Source organism: Panthera tigris, chromosome X, assembly GCF_018350195.1.
Source record: "Panthera tigris isolate Pti1 chromosome X, P.tigris_Pti1_mat1.1, whole genome shotgun sequence".
Classification (NCBI taxonomy): domain Eukaryota; kingdom Metazoa; phylum Chordata; class Mammalia; order Carnivora; family Felidae; genus Panthera; species Panthera tigris.
Genome location: NC_056677.1, coordinates 40,367,911 through 40,388,399, shown reverse-complemented (window position 1 = coordinate 40,388,399; position 20,489 = coordinate 40,367,911). Strand labels below are relative to the sequence as shown.

The window sequence follows — 20,489 nt, the reverse complement described above, 5'->3', positions numbered from 1 at the left end:
AAACTCATTCAGATTACTGGCAGAATTCAGTTCCGTGTGGTTATAGGACTACAGTCCTATTTCCTTGCTGACCATTGGCCCAGGGTCAAGCTCATGTCCTGGAAGCACGTGCATTTCCTGCTCTGTGGCCCCCTCTGTCTTCAAAGTCAGCAACAGCAGGGTGCGTCCCTGTCACACTTCGAATCCTTCCTGCCCCTTCTTCCACCGCAACTCTCTCGTTTGCCCTCTTTGTCTATTTTTAAGGACCTGTGTGATTGCACTGGGCCTCCTAGAAAACTGCAAGTCCATCTACAAAGCCCCTTTTGCCGGGTATCATAACATACAGGCTCCAGGGATTCGGAGATAGAAATCTTTGTGGGGGAGGGGGGCAGTGTGCTGCTCTTCCTCTGAAAAAAACCATAAGCTGTTCTCACTACTCTACTGACCTTAAGTTTAAACTTTTCTATCTTTTAACAGTAAGAACTCAGTTCTTTAATCTGCTTTCTTTTTCTTCATCGCACTTGTCACTGTATACATATCTGTCTGTCTTCCCCTGCTCTCCCTGCCCCCCCCCCCCCGGAAACGTGCTCCTTGAGGGGCAAGTGCTAATAACATCATTCCTTTTTGTCTCCAGTACCCATCATGGTGCCCGGCACACAGTAGGTGCTTAATGTATGCAGAAAAAAAATACACTCATTGTTATATCCCTGAAAATTGGTGATAAGGAGAGCCAGCGGTATTTTCTTCAAGGGGCTTCTCTCTTAGTAAGGTCAATACAAAGTTTAAGAATAAATCCCATGTGTAACTCGCAAGAACAGAGGGTAGAATGGGAATGACCAGGAGTTTGGGGGCGAGACAATTGGGGGGATGGTTAAGCAGACAGATCTGCAGCTAATAGATAAATACATGCTGCAGATCTCATGCCCAACATAATAAGTACAATCAACAGCCCTGTGTCGCCAAAAAAAAAAAAAACCAAAAAACTGATAATTATGTGACAAGAAATAGATGTTCGCTAATGCTACAGTAGTAATCATACAACAGGGTCACACAACAAGACAATGGCACAGCCAGGGGTAGAATTAGGATTTGGACCCCCATAGTTGGTTGAGGAAGCCTGTGACACTCATTACGTATATCCCTTGGACTGCTGTGTTGCCTTTGAAACATTTCTCAGAGAAGCCAGCCTTGTACCCAGCCCTGAAGGATGAATAGGGATCGCCCCGGCAAGGTGTTGTCAGTGGGAGAAGGGGACCATACGAAAGGATGTTGCGCTGAAGACATGGGGTGTAGGGTTGGGGAGGGGGCATGGTGAGAGAGCAAGTCCCCGCTTTGTCTGTGGGCAGACACTTCCCCTGGTTTCTCCAAAGCCACCATATCTGGATTTATCCACATTCTTCCTGTACCTAGTCCTGCTTCTGGCACCATCTCTCAGAACGAGAAGTTGTTAGGCACCCCTGTTACAAAGTCGGACCTGATATTTGCTCGGAACTTACAACTCGTAACATTTCAGGGCTACAAGGTGTCTCTTAGTTTCTTGCATTCAAGGTCCCTTTATCTTCCTTGTGGACGGCAGGCAGAGCTCTCTGAAGACCTTTTGTTAGTTTGTCTTCAGAAAGAAAGCTTTCCTTTGCTTTACTCATTGTAATCGTCCTTCTTGGGACCTACCCGAGTCTCCTCGACAAGAGCTGCAGCGTTCCAGGTGATGGTAACGCATTGGGTTTGGCGGGAGGTTAGGATGGGCTAGATGGGCAATGGGCATGAAGGAGGGCACTTGTGATGAGTACTGGGCGTTATATGTAAGTGATGAATCACTAAATTCTACCTGAAACCAATACTCTACTATATGTTAACTAACTTGAATTTAAATTTTAAAAAAGGCATTACCTCCTAGTGTATCTAAAACTTTGGTGATATAGGATGTTTGACTCTGAGCTCAAAATCTCTAAAACTTACGGTTAAAAAAGAAGCCTCCGCCCCCCTCCCAACACCCCATTTCATTCCCTTTTCTCCAACTAAGCGTCTGTCCTCTTGTCTGTTCCTAGGATGGTCCGGATTCTGCCAGAGGGAACCGGACGAAGCAGGAGAGTGCGTGGCTCTTCAGGCTGTGGTACAGCTTTGACCACAAGTATCCTTTTCAGTGACCTCCCTGTACTCGTGAAACAGCGGTGATGAAATTCTCTTGTTGAGTCATCCGTGAACAACTTCTGACGAGTAAGGAAGGCTGTGTGCGTGCTATAAGGTGCAGTCATGCCTCTCTTGGGCCACAGGCAATGATCGTTCAACCATAGGTAGTCCCGGCAAACATCTCTCTGGCCAAGAGGAATCATTAGTACATCATTAGGGTAGCTACCCCACAGCCTGGTAGACTTGGGTGTGGCTCTTATGACCAAGGGAAATAAGCCTGTGTAGGTGAATTAGTTAAAATCACACGATGAAAGGTGCCACGGTCGGGAAGGAAAGCAGAACCTGAGCACTTTATCCGTGTGAGGAAGGTCACTTCTATGGGCCACCTGCATGGCCACCTCCACACTAGGAGATTCACTTGGCCCTCAGGTGAAACTTAAAAACCCGAAAGTTCGTTCTCATAGTTTAACTTGACATCATGATCTAATGGGTAGGTGGTTCACATACAGTCTTGGAAAACATAAAAAAAATTCTTGAACTCTGTATGAATGGGACTGCAGAATATATATATCCTAGTGTCTGGTTTATTTCGCTTGACATCATTTGTGTGACTGACTCATCCATGTTGTCACGTGTAGCTCTAGTTCACCTGTTTTCATTGCCGTATCGTATTTCACTGTATGAGTATACCGCCATTTACTTACCATTGATAGTTGATGAACACGTAGATTGTTTCTAGTTTAGAGCTAGTATGAAAAATACAGCTACGGGGGCGCCTGGGTGGCTCATTCGGCTAAGCGTCTGACTCTTGATTCTGGCTCAGGTCATGAACTCACAGTTCATGAGATCGAGCCCCGCGTCAGGCTGACATGGAACCTGCTTGGGATTCTCTCCCTCTCCCTCTGCCCCTCCCCCCCCATCTCAAAAAAGAATACTGTTTATGAGCATTTTTGTCCATGTCTTCTGGTGCACGTATACATATATTTTTTTTGTTGGGAATATACCCAGGAGTGAAATGGCTGGGTAACAGGGCATGCATTGGTTCAACTTTAAAAGATAGTGCCAAACAGTTTTACAAAATGGTAGTAGCACGTTACACACTCACCTCTAGGGTATGAGAGTTCTAGTCGCTCCACATCCCCACTGACTGTTGGTGTTGTCAGTCTTGGTAATTTTAGCAATTCTATTGAGTTTATAGTGGTATTTTATTATAGTTTTAATTTGCATTTATCTGATGACTAATAAGGTTGACCATCTTTCTATATATTTACTGGCCATTTGGTGTGTTCCTTTATGAAGCACCTGTTCAAGTCTCTTGCCCATTTTTCTTTTCGGTTGCCTACCTTTTCCCTAACCATTTTGTAAGCATTCCTTAGGTATTCTGGATGTGAGTACTTTGCCAATTATATGTGATACAAAAATCTCTCCTTGTGACTTGCCTTTTCACTTCTAAATAGAATCTTTTGATAAACAAAAGGCCTTCATCCAGTTTATTGATCTTTTCCGGTTAGTAGTTTTCGTGTCCTATTGTGAAAATCTTTCTCTACCCCAAAGTCACGAAACCAGTTTCCTCTCTTATCTTCTAGAAACTTTATTGTTTATCTTCTGCACATCTTTTTTTTTTTTTTTTTTTTTTTTTTTACTGAGTGATGGACATGGGCAACAAAAAAGTGTAGAGATCATTTGAGATGCTCTTGAGGAGGCTGTCATCCTTCAGAGCTGATGAACTTCCATCTGGTCAGTGGCTAGGCAAGGGCATTAGCAGTTCCAGGTCACTGTAACCCAGTCAGGGGTAAAGGTCATTTGAAGCCGGGAATCAATTCCTGTGAGGACTAGTCTGTTTTCTGGTGGCCTTTTTTTCCCTAAGGTTCTAATGCAGAGCCTAAGGTGTTTCCATAGTCTTCCTCAGAAGGATAGGACTCCAGTTTTTGTCAGATTCACTCTATCTTTGTCAGTCTGTCAGATGCTCTACTCAGCTTCTCAGGTGCCTTTTGGGGAAATGTGGCCCACCAAGTACCAGGCTCACCTCTTGGATTTCTTCCACCAGATTCTGGCCCTCTTCACTGCCATGGCATCTATCTGATGCCATTAAGCAGCCGATTTGGTTGTGTTTTATTTTATGTTTTTATCTTTTGCCTAGCTCTTGTAGCTGCTCTCAGTGGAAACAGTGGTTCAAATTATCTTGTTTGCTATTAACTGAAATAGAACACCCAGGGATTTTAAAAAGCCATATGTACTTTATCTACATCATGATTCAGAATGCATGTTACTCCCTGGGCTTGGAAAGGACGTGGAGAAAATTGGAGAGAGTTCACAGAAGAGTGACAAACTGCGAACGTGATAAGAAATTGACTCTTAGGGGCATTCAGTCCTGCACTTTCAACAACGGGTAGATTGTTCAGACATAAAATCAGTACGGAAACATTGGACTTGAACTACATTGTAGACTAAACGGACCTAACAGACATATGACTTATGGGATGCAGTGAAAGCAGTTGTAAGAGGGAAGCTTCTAGTGATAAATGCCTACATTAAGGAGAAAGAAAGATCTCAACTAAACAAACTAACTCCTCAAGGAACTAGAAAAAGAAGGAGAAAGTAAGCCAGAAGTTACCAGAAGGAAGGAAATAACAAAGGTCAGAGCAGAAATAGAGACTAGAAAATCAATAGAGAAGATCAATGAAAGTAAGAGTTATTTTACTGAAAAGATAAACAGAATTGACAAACCTTTTGTTAGACTAAGAGAAAAATAAATAAAAATAAATAAATAAAAATCAGAAATGGAAGAGGAAACATGACAACTGATAGCACATAAATACAAGGAGGCATAAGAGACTCCTATGAACAATTTTACAGTAAAAATTGGATAACCTAGAAAAAAATGGATAAATTTCTAGAAACCTACAGCTTAACCAAGACTGAATGAAGAAGAAATAGAAAATCTGAATAGCCCAGTAACATGCAGGAGATCGAATCAGTAATCAAACACCTCCCAACAAATAAAAGCTTCCAAGATCCAACCTCCTTTCATGATAAAAGAAAGAAGAACTTTCAACAAATTAGATATAGATGGAATGTATGTCACCATAATAAAGTTGGCTTCATTGGTGAATTCCACCAAACATTCAAAAAATTAATACCTTCTCAAACTCTTCCAAAAAATTGAAAAGTTGGGGACACTCCCAACTTCATTTTATGAGGCTAGCATTGCCCTGATATCAAAGCCCAAGGACACTACAAGAAAAGAAATTTACAGGCCAGTCTCCCTGATGAGCATAGATGTAAAAATCCCCAACAAAATACTAACAAACTAGGGCACCTGGGTAGCTTGGTGGGTTAAGTGTCAGATTCTTGATTTCCGCTCAGGTCATGATCTCACAGTTCAGGTATATTCTCTCCCTTTCTCTCTCTGTCTCTCTGTCTCTCTCTCTCTCTCTCTCTCTCTCTCTCTCTCTCCCCCCCTCCCCCTCTCTCTCTCCCTCCCTCTCCCACCCCCACTCACGCTCTCTCTCTCTCTCAAATAAATAAACATTAAAAAAACACTAACAAACTGAATTCAGTGGCACATTAAAAGGATCATACACCAAGTGAGATTTATCCCTGGGATGCAAGGGTGGTCCAACATAAGCAAATTGATAAATGTGATACATACACCACATTAACAAAATAAAAAATAAAATTATATGGTCTCAATAGATGCAGAAAAAGCATCTCTTGACAAAATACAACAGCCTTTCATGATAAAAAATAAACTCTCAACAAAGTAGATACAGATGGAATGTATGTCAGCATAATAAAGTCCATTATATGACAAGCCCACAGCCAACATCATACTCCAGGGCAAAAAGCCGAAAACTTTTCCTCTAAGATCCAGAACAAGGCAAGGACACCCCCTATTGCCACTTCTATTCAATACAGTATTAGAAGTCCTAGCCAGAGCAATTAGGCAAGAAAAAGAAAGAAAAGGCCTCCAAATGAGAAGGGAAGAATTAAAATTGTCTCTGCAGATCACATGATCTTATATATAGAAACCCCTAAAGACTCCACCAGAAAACTGTTTTAAAACTAGTAAGTTGCACTTCTATACACTGACAATGAGCTATCCAAAAAAGATATTAAGAAAACAGTCTCCTTATGATACCGTCAAAAACAGTAAACCACTTGGGAATAAATTTAACCAGGTAGGTGAATATCTGTACAGTGAAAACTGGAAAACATTGATGAAAGAAATTGAAGAGGACACAAATACATGGAAAGATATCTGTGTTCATAGATTAGAAGAATTAATATTGTTAACATATCCATACTACACAAAGCAATCTATGGATTCAATGAAATCTCTATCAAAATTCTAATGGTGTTTTTGTTTTCCACAGAAAATAAGAAACAATCCTAAACTTTGTATGGAACCACAAAATACTGTGAATAGCTAACGCAATCTAGGGCAAAATGAACGGAGCTGAGGTGCCACACTTCGTGATTTCAAATTATATTACAAAGGCATTGTAATCAAAATGGTATTAGCATTAAAACAGATATACAGGGGCACCTGGGTGGCTCAGTCGGTTAAGCATCCAACTACGGCTCAGGTCATGATTTCCTGGTCTGTGAGTTTGAGCCCCATGCCGAGCCCTGTACTGACAACTCAGAGCCTGGAGCCTAGATTCTGTGTCTCCCTCTCTCTCTCTGCTGCTCCCCACTCGCACTCTTTCTCTCTCTCCAAAATAAATGAACGTTAAAAAATAAAAACAGATATACAGACCAGTGGAACAGAAGAGGGAGCCCAGAAACATACCCTCACATATTGGATCGACTAATCTTCAACCGAGGCGCTGAGAATATGTAATAGGGAAAGGGCAGTCTCCTTGATAAATGGTGTCAGGAAAACTGGATATCCACATGCAATAGAATGAAACTGGAACTTATCTTGCACCACTCACAAAAAGGAACTCAAAATGTTTAAAGACTTAAGTGCAAGACCTGGAACCATAAAACTCCTGGAACAAAAAAACACCGGGGAAAGCTCCTTGACATTGGTCTTGACAGTGCGTTTTTGGACTTTACTCCACAAGCGTAGGCAGCAGAAGCAAAAATAGACAAATGGGACTACATCAAACTAGAAGATTTCTGCACAGCATAGGAAACCATCAGTAGTATGAGAAGACAACCTGTATAATGGAAGAAAATATTTGCAATCCATGTATCTGATAAGGGGTTAATATTCAAAATATATAAGGAGTTCCTATAAGTCAACAGCCAAAATCCAAATACCCCAATTCAAAGAGGGGCAAAGGACCTGAATAGACATTTTTCCAAAGAAGACATACACTTGGCCAACAGATATGTGAAAAGTTGCTCAACATCACTCATCACCAGGGAAATGCATATCAAAACCACAATGAGATCTCTCCTCACATCTGTTAGGATGGCTGTTATCAAAATGGGAAAAAAATAACAAGCCAAGTTGGGAGGATGTGGAGAAAAGGAGACCCTTCTACACTGTCGATGGGATGTAAATTCGTGCACCCACGGTGGAAAAACAGTATGGAGGTTCCTCAAAAAATTAGAAATCCGCACTCCCATGTTCACAGCAACACTATTCACAGTGATGAAGATATGGCAACAACTTGAGTGTTACTAACACTGTATCGTATGCTGGAAATTTTAACATTTTCTGAGAGGGTAGATCTTAAGCGTTTGCACCACACATAGCCAGAAAGATGGTAACATGTGAAGTGATGGATATGTTAATTAGCTTGATCGTAGCAATCATTTCACAATATACACATATCTAAACATCTTGTACACCTTTCATGTATTCAGTGTTTGTCAGTCGTACTTCAGTGAAGCTGAGTGCGGAAGAAACTGACTCTTTGCAGGGCAACAGGAGTGATCTCTGAAGTCTCTGAACGTAAAGTTTAGTGACTGGGATTTCTACTTGTTTAGTTTGGAGGTGGGAGACCAAGAACGGAAAGCGTCTGAGGAATTATACCAGGAAGGTGCCCACGATCCATTCTATAGCTCCAGAGATGATTAAATGAGAAGACTTGGCTTTGGCTACAACAGAAGAGGATCCAGCTGGGCGGGAATGATCCCCACAAGCTGGCAAGAGGAAGCGTGGTACCTCCTTCCCGGAACAAGCCTGAAAATGGAATCGATGGCCTTCCGATGTAAGAGGAGAGGCTCAGTGCGCACATACAGCTCTCCCGGGGCTCCTGGAAATCACAGAAGAGATATTCGTGACTGTTTGCAAGACCAAAGCTGTAGTTTTCTCTGCTCCGACTCCATCTGTCTTCGAGTCTTGACCAGTACTTTCTGTGTCAGCAGATCGGCTGATAGCTGTTAATTTTCTCCTCGGCCCATAGCTCTCTAAAGAAAGGAGAGCTACTGCCTGGGGAGGGATTGGTAGAGAAACAGATCTTGAGGCCACCAAAGATTTTTCTCCCTAGAGTAACCTCCCCACCATCCAACTTTGGAGTGGTAGACTTCTGCACCTGCTTGATGAACTGAGAAACTGAGTAAAGACATGGGAGGGGGGCATGCCAAAGTAATTAATTCCGTGTGTGTGTGTGTGTGTGTGTGTGTGTGTGTGTGTGTGTACTTCCATATGTATATTTTCTCACCAAGTAAACTCTATGCCCAATGCAGGGCTCAAACTCATGACCCTGAGATCAAGAGTTGCATGCCCTACCGACTGAGCCAGCCAGGCACCCTACCAGGTATTTATTTTTTAATTTTTCTTTTTAAATTTTTTTAAATGTTTGTTTATTTATTTTTGAGAGAGAGAGAATGCAAGCAGGGAAGGGGCAGAGAGAGAATCCCAAGCAGGCTCCAAGCTGTCAGCGCAGAGCCCGAAGCAGGGCTTGAACCCACCAACCGTGAGATCGTGATCTGAGCCCAAATCAAGAGCCAGACACTTAACCAACTGAGCCACCCAGGCACCCCTATTTTTTTAATTGTTCTAATAAAAGCCTTGGAGTTGAGAGGCTTTTCCAGTCACGATGTAAGAACGGGTTATTAGGAAAAGCACTCAGCGCACCTGAGTGGCTCAGTAGGTTAAGTGTCTGACTTCTGCTCAGGTCATGATCTCGTGGTTCATGGGTTCGAGCCCCGCATTGGGCTCTGTGCTGACAGCTCAGAGCCCGGAGCCTGCTTCAGATTCTGTGTCTTCCTCTCTCCCTCTCTCTCTGCCCCTCCCACTCCCTCGCTTGCTCGCTCGCTCGCTCTCAAAAATAAACAAACATTAAAAAAATTAAAAAGAAGAAGAAAAAGCACTCAGATGAGAAGAAGCTCTTAGAAATTAAAGTTTCTGAAATGAACCCCAAAATGTAATGGATAGTTTAATTACATGGTGGAGACCAAACTGTTGATCTGGAAGATGAAGTTGAGGAAGAGAATCTGTAAGAATTCAAGCACAAAGTCAGAGATGCGCAAGAAAGGGTTGCAAGACAGTGAGGTTACAGCCAGAAGGTCCACAGTCCTTGAACAGAACATGAAAGGAGAAGGCAAGAGACCATGGAGGAAAAAAAGAAGCAAAGAAAGAATGAAAGAACATTCCAAAACTAAGGAGGAAAAGCGGGGCTCTTCAAGGCTTCCAAAGAGAAAAACTGGCATCCTCTAAAGAGAACGAACCAGGGGCACCTGAGTGGCTCAGTCAGTTAAGCATCCGACTTCGGTTCAGGTCATGATGTCACAGTTTGTGGGTCCAAGCCCCACATCGGGTTCCATGCTAACAGTTCAGAACCTGGAGCCTGCTTTGGCTTCTGTGTCTTCGTCTCTTGCTGCCCCTTTCCCACTCACACTTTGTCTGTCTCTCTCTCTTTCTCTCTCTCTCAAAAATAAGCATTAAAATTAATTAATTAAATAAAAATAAAGAGAAGAACCCAATGTGGCATCAGCAAACTTGAATGTTAGAATACCATCTAGCATTGCCAGAGTTCTAGGATGAAAAGAAAAAACTCTGAGCCTAGAAAAAAAGACAGGTGGCTTTCAGACACCCAGGAATTCACAAAAGTTTGGCACTGTGCAGACTCTAGTAGAAGGGGGGAAAAACCACCAACAACATAAGGATCAAACACAATCAAAATCAGACCCAGCTAAGGAGACAACATTGAAGAAGAAACGATTTGTTATAACCCACAAGAAATGTACAAGATCAAAAGGAAATTCAAAGAAGAGCTTGTATTTAGCTCATGTTCTCTTCTCAGGAACAAAGTTTAAATGACATTGTATCACATTTCCTTTAATAGTGTTCTAACCACTCTGCTGGGTTACTAGCGAACAGTATTCGTTAAATAATATTACCAATGCTAGTTACTGGCTTTTAACATTTAGACTCAATCCGTAGACAAAGCACAGAAGCTTTACTTCTGACTTATAGAATAGAATGCAAATGTTACATGTCTGTAGTATAAAATTAAGTATAATAAAAATCAGGACAAAACGGAAAAGCCAGAGTATAGGGGCGCCTGGGTGGCTCAGTCGGTTAAGCGTCCAACTTCGGCTCAGGTCATGATCTCACGGTTCGTGAGTTCAAGCTCCGCATCGGGCTCTGTGCTGACAGTTCAGAGCCTGGAGCCTGCTTCCGATTCTGTGTCTTCCTCGCTCTCTGCCCCTCCCCCGCTCATGCTCTGTTTCTCTAGGTCTCAAAAATAAATAAACATAAAAAAAATTTTTTTTAAAGAAAAGCTGGAGTATAAATGAATTAAATGTACCGTCTTTCACAGGAGGGGGTTAAAAACCTCTGACTAAAGTTTATACATCAATAAATAGGAAGAAAAAATAAATAAAGAAAGAATAAATAAATAGGAAGACACACATACACACACATGCAGTGGAATACTACTCAGCCATTAAAAAGAATGAAATCTTGCCATTTGTGACAACATGGATTGACCTTGAAGCTATCGTGCTAAGTGAAATAAATCAAAGACAAATGCTCCATGATACATGATTTCACTTACACGTGGAGTCTAAAAACCAAAACAAAACAGAATAAAACCCAGATTCACAGATAACAGCGAACAGATTGGTGGTTGCCATTGGGGCCGAAGCAGGCTCCAGGTTCTGAGCTGTCAGCCCAGAGCCCGACGCCGGGGCTCGAACTCACAGACCGTGGGATCGTGACCCGAGCCGCAGTTGGACGCTTAACCGACTGAGCCACTCAGGCGCCCCTACTCTTTGGGATTTCTAAACACGTTTCGTTGGGTGTGTGTTCTCTTTGCGGGCATTTTCCTTAATCCTCTTTTCAAAGTTACTTGAAGCCCATCCTCACACACACCGGCCCCCCCTTAACCACCACGCTGCCCGCCTGGTGTGGCCTGCTCGCTCGGTGTCTGACCAGTCCCCAGGTATACGACGTAAGTACAACATGTCAGGGTTGTGTTCCTGATCATGGAGCCAGGGTAGTGTCTTCCTCAGGAAGAGGAAATGTGTTGCACGCAAGCCTCCAAACCCACAAGTTTTGCTTTTCTAAATAAGATGATTAGAAATGGCCAAGTTAACGTATGTTTATGTATTTTGCACAGTAACGGAGAAACCTTGTACCTGTACCTGTACCAGGTACCTTGTACCTGCAGGGCCCTGCGGTGTCTGCGGCCAGGGTGTAGGAATTCTGGATTTGGAAACAGAACAGCTACATTCAAATCCAAGCCCTGAGGCCATTTAAGTGTTCTTAGCAGCCTTAGTTTCTTGTGTGTAAAGTGGGCCTCGTTGTCTGGGCTTGGCTGTGAGATTAAAGGCTAAGGTATGGAAACATATGGTGAACCACAAAGTGTTTAGCAAACGTGAAGATTCCTTTCGCAAATGATTTCTTTATGTTGATATGGTTAGGTCCTTTCCGTTTTCAGATTCAGACTCAGCACAGTACGAAAAGAATATCCACACTGGTGGACATCTGAGCTTTGGGGCTGACTCGTGATCTCTTCACGGGGGTTGCTGGGCAGAGGGGTTGTGGAGAAAGCAAGAACCTACCTCCATAGAAGGACTGGAGGAGAGGGGAAAGGCCCTTCTTCCTCTCTCTCTCCTCCACCATCCTACATAACCATTATACCCCGGGAGAAAAGAACTCCTTATATTTATGTAGAGCTTTCCAGCTCACAAATGGCTCTCTCGGCCATACCGTAAATAGGCAGATACTACCATCTTACAGAGGAAGAAACTGCCAAGGTCCCAGGATTGGTAATTGACAGAGCTGTGACCCTAATGCAGGTTTCAGAGTATTAGTAAATAACCTGCAATTTACTTGATTAGTGTTGAGAAAGCAGAATGCAAAGCCCAGGTCTGAGCGAGAAGGGTCCTGATCAGGTAACGGGGCAGGGCAGCGGGCTTGGAAACCGTTGCATTCAGATGGTATGGAGGGGAAAATAGACACTGTAGCTGGGCAATAAGCAAGAATCCCTCCATACTGCCACTGCTGCTTTGGGCTGGGGTCCCTACCAGGGTCTCAGTCTGCTCCAGACATGGTGAGGGTTGCTATTGTTGAGAGAGGAGGAGCAAAGGGTCTTTGAAAAATTAATTGAGGAAGCCACAGGTGAGAGAGTGGAGGGGCTCCCTGCAGGCTTTTGAGCCTGGTGAGGGTCTTGGTCTGGGCAGCTCTCGTGGCTGTTTGACACACTGTTGACCTCACCCATCACCTAGAGGGCGTTTGGACTTCCGGTTTATTTGGGAGATCTTGAAGATGTTCATTATTCACTGTTTGCATGCACCTAGGAAACCGTGTTCTTCCATTCAGGAAAGTGTGACTTCTGGTTATTTCAAACGCCCACGTTCCTGCAACACGCGCATTTGCAAGGTTATTCCACAGCATTTTCCTAGCAGCCTTCAGTGGACAGCCCGTTACATAATTATTACAAGCCTCCAGCTTAACAAAACTTTTGTTGATCTTGTCATCTAGAATTGGAGGCTCTGACTTGGAAATCCCTCTCCACTGGGTTTTACTAGGTCCTTGTTTCGGAATGACCTTTCCTTGGGTACTCTTTGTCCGGGCTTGTGAGTTTCGTAATGGAATGGGTCAACATCCAGTCCCGTTTCCTCCTGCCGGTGAATTTCAGCCCTGCTTTCCCCTGCCAGGGGTCAGCGAGGGTCACCCAGGGGCTGGCGTCTGGGGGCCTCCTCTGCGCTGCTGTAGAGGGCGTGGCCCCATTTGCAGACACCGCCTGCGAACGGAGACACGGAGCGCGCTAAACCAGGGAACGTGATCTCATTTGTTGTTAAGAAAACTATCACAGGACAGATCGAATTTCAGGCCTTTCTCAACACTGGTGGAGAGCAGGAATCTGGGGAGTTTGGAGTGAGTTTTGGAATGAACGCTCTGCCCGAGTGCAGGATTGTTATTTAGTTGCACGTGTGCGCCCTGCGTCATTCCGTGAGGGTCTGAGGCAGCAAGCGAGAGGAGGCGCGGGCTTGCCTATCCAAAAAAGCCGGGGAGCACTGGCTAAGTGGAGTCATGTTGTGGAGCGCGGAGCAGCTGTCATCACTGAGAAGCAATGCAGAAAACAAGCTCGAGCTTGTTACCAGCGAGTGCACCCAGACAGGCTGGGACAGGACAAGGAGCTAGGCAGACCCACAAGCCCTTCCTAGGCGGGGGCATTGAATAGGTACTCCTCTGGCACCTCCTGTGACTTAAGCACCTCGAGGAAGCGTGCTGAGAGGACACGGTCACATGCTGTGCCGGTTTCTCACCTAGATGGGAATTCAGGCATGGTTGGGGAGAATCTGCCCGTGGCCTTGGGCAGCAGCGTGACTGGTGCAGACAGGGGAGGAGGGAGCAGGAGGCTGTCAGGGAGGCAGGTTCCCGCATCCTGCCCCGAGGACACCCTGCCACGTAGAGGATGCAGGTGCCTTTTGAAGAACAGATGGCAGATAGGAGAGCAAGAGCGATGTGCCGGCGCATTTTAAAACCGTGTTTGCCATTCAAGAGAGGCGGCGCATTTTAAAACCGTGTTTGCCATTCAAGAGAGGCGCTCGCAGCGTTTGACCCTGTGTGCAGTGGGGACGGCAGGGGAGCGAACCGCCCCTTGTTTTGCTTGTTAAACCCATTAGAGGGTGAAAGGTTTGTGTCTGACCCCGGGCTGCTGCCTGAGCTCTCCCCCACGGTCTGGTCATTTGCGGAGGCTGCCACTCCGGCTAGAACGAACGCCTGCCTTGCTCCGCCTTGCCTGTTTTTTTTTTTTTTTTACTCTCACTGCGGCTTTTGTCCATCCTCCTCCCGATGGGGTGATTTTTTCACATCCTTTACCTGGGTCCGACCAGCATAAATCCTAACTCTGCTTCCCACCAGCTGGGCAAACCTCGGGCACATTTCCGAGGTTGTCTTAGCCCAGGCTTTCTTCTCTGTGACAGGAGTGTTCCCGCCCTTCACAGGCAGGGAGGGGTAAGGATCAAATGAGCCCTTCCCTGACCTTCCCGGCAGGCATAGAACAGATTGTTTGAGAAAACAGACCCTCCTTCTGGATGCCCCGTGCCGCATCTGTGCCACAGGGCTTCCCATCAGGGGGGTTTTCTGTGCAGACAGGATATTTCCCATCAGGGGGGTTTTCTGTGGGGACAGGAAGGATATCGTAATTATGCTTTGACTCCTTCCCTCAATCACTCACTGGGACAAAGAGCGGCTCAGATGTAAATCAGGTGGGTTCAGGGTGGTTTATGGGGCCTCCTGCCCAGGGAAGAGGGGCCCTGAAACCTATCTGTAAGTTCACCCAGTGACCTTGCCCTGCCTTCCCTTGTGGGCTGGGAACCTGAAAGCCCCAGCTGGCCTCCCTTTCTCCCCTTGTGTCACTAACCTCAGCTGTCAGGCATTTGAAATCAGAACTGCTTCCTGGGGTTCAAAGGCTTGGTTTCCGGCAGCAGCACCTTGCCTTGAATAGCACGCTACAGTTTGCGACCTTCATGCACACCAGAGGCTCCGGGCAGGCAAGTTTCACGGGCCTGGGTTTTCAGACGAGGAGCTGAGGTCGGGGGTTGGCCCCAGCCCTCGGAAGATGCCGGTCTCCCATTTGTTGTTGTCGTTCGTTGCACTTTTCAGAACCAAGAGCCGCTGAGAGAGGAAGACTCCGATTTCATCCTGACCGAGGGCGACCTCACCTTGACCTACGGGGACAGCACAGTGACTGCAAACGGCTCCTCAGGCTCCCACACGGCCTCCACGAGCCTCGAGGGCAGTCGGAGAACCAAGAGCAGCTCCGAGGAGGTGCTGGACCGAGCCCTGGGGATGGGAGACCAGCCGGTTTCGAGCCGGGGCACGCGCCTAGTGTTCCCCCTGGAGGACAATGCGTGACTCCCCCCTCCCCCCACCCCAGAGCCTGCAGCGATGAGGGGCGGCCCACCGGCAGGGTGAGGACGGCTGCAAGCCCCAGGGTTGTTTGAGGCGGGGCACTGACTGAGTGGAACTAACGCTTCTGTTTTATTGGGGTCTGAAGCTATCTTAATAACCTTTACAATTTAACCCAAGATGGTGGGGCTAAAGTGTCTCTAAATCAAGACAGATGCAGACCTATTCCCACTTTTTCACATAGTAGTGTGCTGTTCAGAGTTAAACAAACAAACAAACAAATAGCATGCTTTAATGGTCTAACTCATTCACCTGCAGTATCTGAACAAGGTGTGGGGCGGGTGGGGGGGGGGTTGGAGTCCCCCCAGGAGAGGCTTCAGATCCGTACACAGCAGTGCAAGCCTGGCTGGCTGCAGGAATAGCAAGGTGGAGGAGAGCAGGCTAGAAGAACGATCGAGAAGGAAGGCAGCTGAGACCGGACCTCCAAGGATGACAGGAAGCGGGTGGTAAATGGGACGGAACTCACGAAGAAGCAATTGCCGCAGGCGCTTCTGGCACCGAGGGCTGCGGGACTGCGACCTCACATCAGGCTTCTGGACTCTTTTTGCAACCCGGGTTTCCTCTAGACTGAAGAATGGAAATCTATCCGTGAACATTTCGACATGGGGAAAGAATTAGAATTCCTTCTCTGGAAGCCTCCATCCAGAAGAAGCTACCAAAAGCAAAACCAAAGGGAAAAATCGTGTTACACTGGTGGGTTTTTCACATTAATCTGGGAACAGCAGAAACTGGTTAGAAACTGATGACGAAAAATCAGTCAATTCTTCAGGGCCACCGTACAAGCTGACTGTCTGGCAAATGATTCCGAGGGCCGAGATACCTACTGTGGGTTTAGGAACAACACCGAAATTGGTTGGGATGCTTTTATCTGGGGACGAGAAAGCAAAAAGAAGCCTAGGAGGCAGTAGGCTAGTATTGGGGGGGCGGGGGTCGGAATCACACTGCGAACAAAATTAACTGCAAAAACGAAATACAGGATACTGTTCTAAAGACCCGAGTAGAATTCCAAACCTTGAGCCAACAAATGCATGAGATTTCAGCGGCCACGTGAGAAATTAGAGGCAAGTCCCTAGAAAATTAAGCATTATTCAGTCCGGTGGAACGTTCTGTCTACTGTAAGGTTAAGTCTCCGGATGTCTTGACACTTGAGTGCCATGTAAAGAAGGGTCGTCCTCTTGGTATCCGGGGAGGCTTGCACCAGCTGAATGGATGAGCGTGGTTTGAAATTTAGGTTATTTGAAAACGCGATTTCTTCAAAAAAAAAAAAATGCTTTCATAAAATGTGGGCATTTTTCTTATTGTGGCAGACAGCATAGTTTGTGATAGTTTGTGTAAACCAGGCAAAAACTATTACTAGGTTGAGCCATATGAAATTGCTGATATTGAACCATTAAAAAGAAAAAAACAAATGGCAGTTTCATATGGTTCGATATAATATAATTAGATGCTTTTTATTCCCCCCCCCCTTTCCTTTCTGTCTACCCTAAAGTCCATTTTGACTTTATCAGGGGCACCCGTGGGATTTGTAAGCTTGAAAAACAAGCTAAACCACATATCTAACCCCATGAGGCTCAGAATTACCTAGGCTAGTGAAGGACTTAAGAAGACCTACGAGCCACAGCCAGAGAAACCGCTTTTTTAGAGAGCCCCTGGATGGGAGGTCATTGTGTCGTGGGTGTTGTGTCAGAGTGCAGAGAGCAGCTTGCCAGGCTGGAGATGTGCATATGTGCCCGTGCCCAGAACCAGCACAAGTTTTATTCGGTGGAGTTCTCTCAGTAATGGCCAGTCAAGCCTATAAAGGTGAGGCTTGTGTGTATGTTGGGTATTTGCAGAGATGGATGGGCTGGCCGGCTCTTTGGTTGGGTCTTTATAAAGCCTTGTTTATCTCTTATGTCGCTTACTTGTTTAATTTTGGAGGAAAGAAACTACCGGAAAAACCCTGATATGGTTCATGAAAATAGCCACCCTGGCTGTTTAGGGACCCCCCCCCCCGTCTTAATTAACGTCAAGGCTATGTTGTCATTAATGGTTTTCCAGGAAGCTTTCAGCAACTTAATAAGAAATCAAGGAGGAAAAATAACCAGAGTTCTCCATCCGAGGCCTACGTCGATCCACAGATTGTTGTGTTTTCCCCAAAAGGGTCTTGTAGTCTTGACTGCAAACCTTTTATTTGGACCTACTTAAATATAAGCAAGTGGAGATTTGCCAAGACCAAAATTTTGCTAGGGTTGTAGTTACTTGGTTGGATTTTTTTATTCAGTGGATAGGAGTAAGTCACTGACCTATGGTTCTAATTTTTGTTTGCAAGATGTGGGGAATAATCCTGACCTTACTAGAGGTCCTGGGAAATGAGTCCATTCATTGAAACGCTTCCGTGTTTCTAGAAGTACTATGGCTATGCTGAGTGGGGGAAAGTGCGTGCCCAGAAACCATCTAACGCGAGGCCAACTATCTGCAGCCAGCCTGGCCTAAATCAGGTTGAAACGGCTGAGTGCATCCAATTTCACATCTTTTTAACACGTTTAACATCTTATAAACATATTTGTTCCAGGTTGGGGGCGGGGGGTGGGGGGTGACAGTTCAGCAGAGCTGGATAATTCTAGCACACAAGTTCTCAACCATGGCTGCCCATTAGGATTACCTGGCTAGTTTTTTTTTTGTTTTTTTTTTAAATATCAGTGCAAGGGCCCTATCCTCAGAGATTCATATTCGGGAGGCTTGGAGTGGGGCCTGGCTTCCGTGCTTTGTTTTGGATCTTCAGGGATTCTAATGCACAACCAGAGTTGCGAGCCTTGTAGCCTAGACCTTGCAGTGGACCCTATTTGGAACCTTAAAGGATGGCCTAGCAAATTAAGTTTCCTTTAGTTGCAAGTCACGTGGACCACCCTGAGGGTTGACCAGTAACCCAGCCTTGACGGCCGTCAAAGAGTTTCGTGTAGACACTCTTGGCAGAACTCCAGAACTTTCTCCCTAAAGTACAACTGACGGCGTCACATTTGAAAACCTTAGTGCGTGAAAGGGAGAGAAGGGTGATGTGAGGGGATGTATTCGGGTCGGGGGGGGGGGCGGGATGCAACACCTGTCCTCTTTGCCCCCACTTGTGGAAAGAAAAGGGGTTCGGTCTTAACCGAGCAGCCAATGTCAAGTGGAAGGTTTTGGAGAAGCTGGCTGTTCACTCAACGTGCGACTAAACGGGGTCCCCTTTGCGGCCAAGTCAGCTTTCTTTCTGGCCACACTCAGCTTGCCCCGCCCCCCCCCCACTTGCCTGCATCCACCCTAGAGACCTCAGAGTAGAGGTTGGGCCTGCGGTTAGTGGAAGCTTGTGACCCCTTCACGCTCACGCTCACGAGGCACCGGCGTTGCCAGAGGGGAGGCACGAAGCCCGGCTGTCCCTTTTAATACTCTTTTCAAGCACTACAAGGCGACCCGAACTTTGTCTCCTCCGGAGGGCAATCTGGACTTTAAACGAGGCTGCGTTTCCTCCTAGGAAGCCAATCTAGGAAGAGCGCGTACCACGGTCTCTGCCCATCCAGGGTACTCCCTGGGGCGGCCAAACAGCACTGACGCCTTGCAGCCGAAAACCACACTGCGACATCAAATGTCTCATCAAGCAGACAGCAAGGAGCTTTCAGGCTGTGTTCTGCGGCCCCGAAAATGCCCTCTGTGGTTTGGTTGACAAATGAAGTCTCTCTGGAAAACGTGAAAAGCGTTAGCTGAGCTGTCCATGCACATTTCAGTCTAGGGCGATCTGCTTCCAAAGTAGAGGGCTGTTTCATGACATCCTCCTACCCCAGTCATCTCTCCCTCCCCCTTTCTTTGTCCACTGGGGCAGTTAATGTCACCATGTCAGATATTCAATACGAACAGGATGATTTCTAAAGGTAGAAACACCGCCGATGCCCTTAGGGGAGACTGGTGGCGGGGCCAATGTGGGGGGGGGGGAATCATCCTCTCAGACACCTAGCTTGGTCCCCACTGTGAGTCCTAAGAGGCACATCACAAAGCCGACCGTGCCATCTGTTGTAAGATGGAATCTGGAACCAGGGCTTCTGGAAGGTCAGCTTGCTGATCCAATAAGCATGTGACTTCCCGTTCCACTTTGGAAAAATGGGGAACTTGACACGTTTCACGTTTCACGCCTGCCTCTTGATGTTGATTCTGAAGATGAGTTCGTGTAGGAGCGAGTCTGTCACATGCTATGAAAGTGGTATCGCTGACTTCTGATCTCTTACATTGGTTTTTAAGTGAAACTCTGGCCCCGCCCATGTCCGGTGCTGTGCGCTCCGACACAGTCAGTCGAAGGAACCTAGTGGCCAAGAGTTAGAAACAAGCTTTCTAATCTGAATGTGCTTTCATAGTAGCTGAAGAGACCTTCCCCTTTCTAAAACCCAATAAGGACAATACGCAGAGACATACTCTAGAAAGCTCTGCTAGTCTCTCACTAGGAAAAGCAAGTAGGGCTCTTCTCTTTGACAATCTTTTTCAAAACCACACCTAGAAATCAACGCCTTTTCCCTCTTTCGATTTTCATAAGGAGAGCTTTTTTTTTATATATATATATATATACTAACACGTCTCGTCACCCAGTGCTAGCAGCAATCGTGAAAAGCAAAACCAAAGCTTTTGATGTTAGTTTTATTTTTGTAAGCAGGGTTATAACCATGGCCCACATGGAGCACACAGGCGGCCACTTTTCTGCCGCATTTTGAAAAGCCCCGAAATGCACATCAGAGCACCCGGCAGGGGCCGTCTTCTCTTTCGGATGGCCGCCTTTTAAAACAGGTTACACGGAATTGCCAGTTGCCAGGGTCAGTGGAAAACGACTGGGCGTGTACATACGTTGGAGGAACTCCGCATCTGCTGTCTAAAGCACTGAAAATTTGAGACCCCCGTGCTACTGGGTGACCGTCCGACGGCTTGGACATTTGGGGGTGGACTTCTGTTGCGATGGTTCCAGCTGTGGGCTTCGGGGAAGCAGAGGAATGATTTCCAGTCGTATGGGTGAGAAGTCTATGGATTCGGAATTCAGCACTGAAATCACTGCTTCAAAGCC

At 45.9% G+C, this 20,489-nt stretch overlaps 1 protein-coding gene across 2 annotated transcripts in view; it reads left to right on the top strand.

Annotated features, from left to right (window-relative positions):
* Positions 1-17,439, top strand: part of SLC9A7 (solute carrier family 9 member A7) — a 132,735-nt gene extending 115,296 nt beyond the window's left edge. For both annotated transcript variants that reach the window (XM_042973843.1, XM_042973842.1), the window contains 3 exons: positions 2,025-2,107; positions 11,360-11,465; positions 15,131-17,439. In XM_042973843.1, coding sequence (XP_042829777.1) covers positions 2,025-2,107; positions 11,360-11,465; positions 15,131-15,382 — 441 coding nt within the window. In that variant the 3' untranslated portion in view covers positions 15,383-17,439. The remainder of the gene's footprint in view (positions 1-2,024; positions 2,108-11,359; positions 11,466-15,130) is intronic.
* The last annotated feature ends 3,050 nt before the right edge of the window (positions 17,440-20,489 follow it).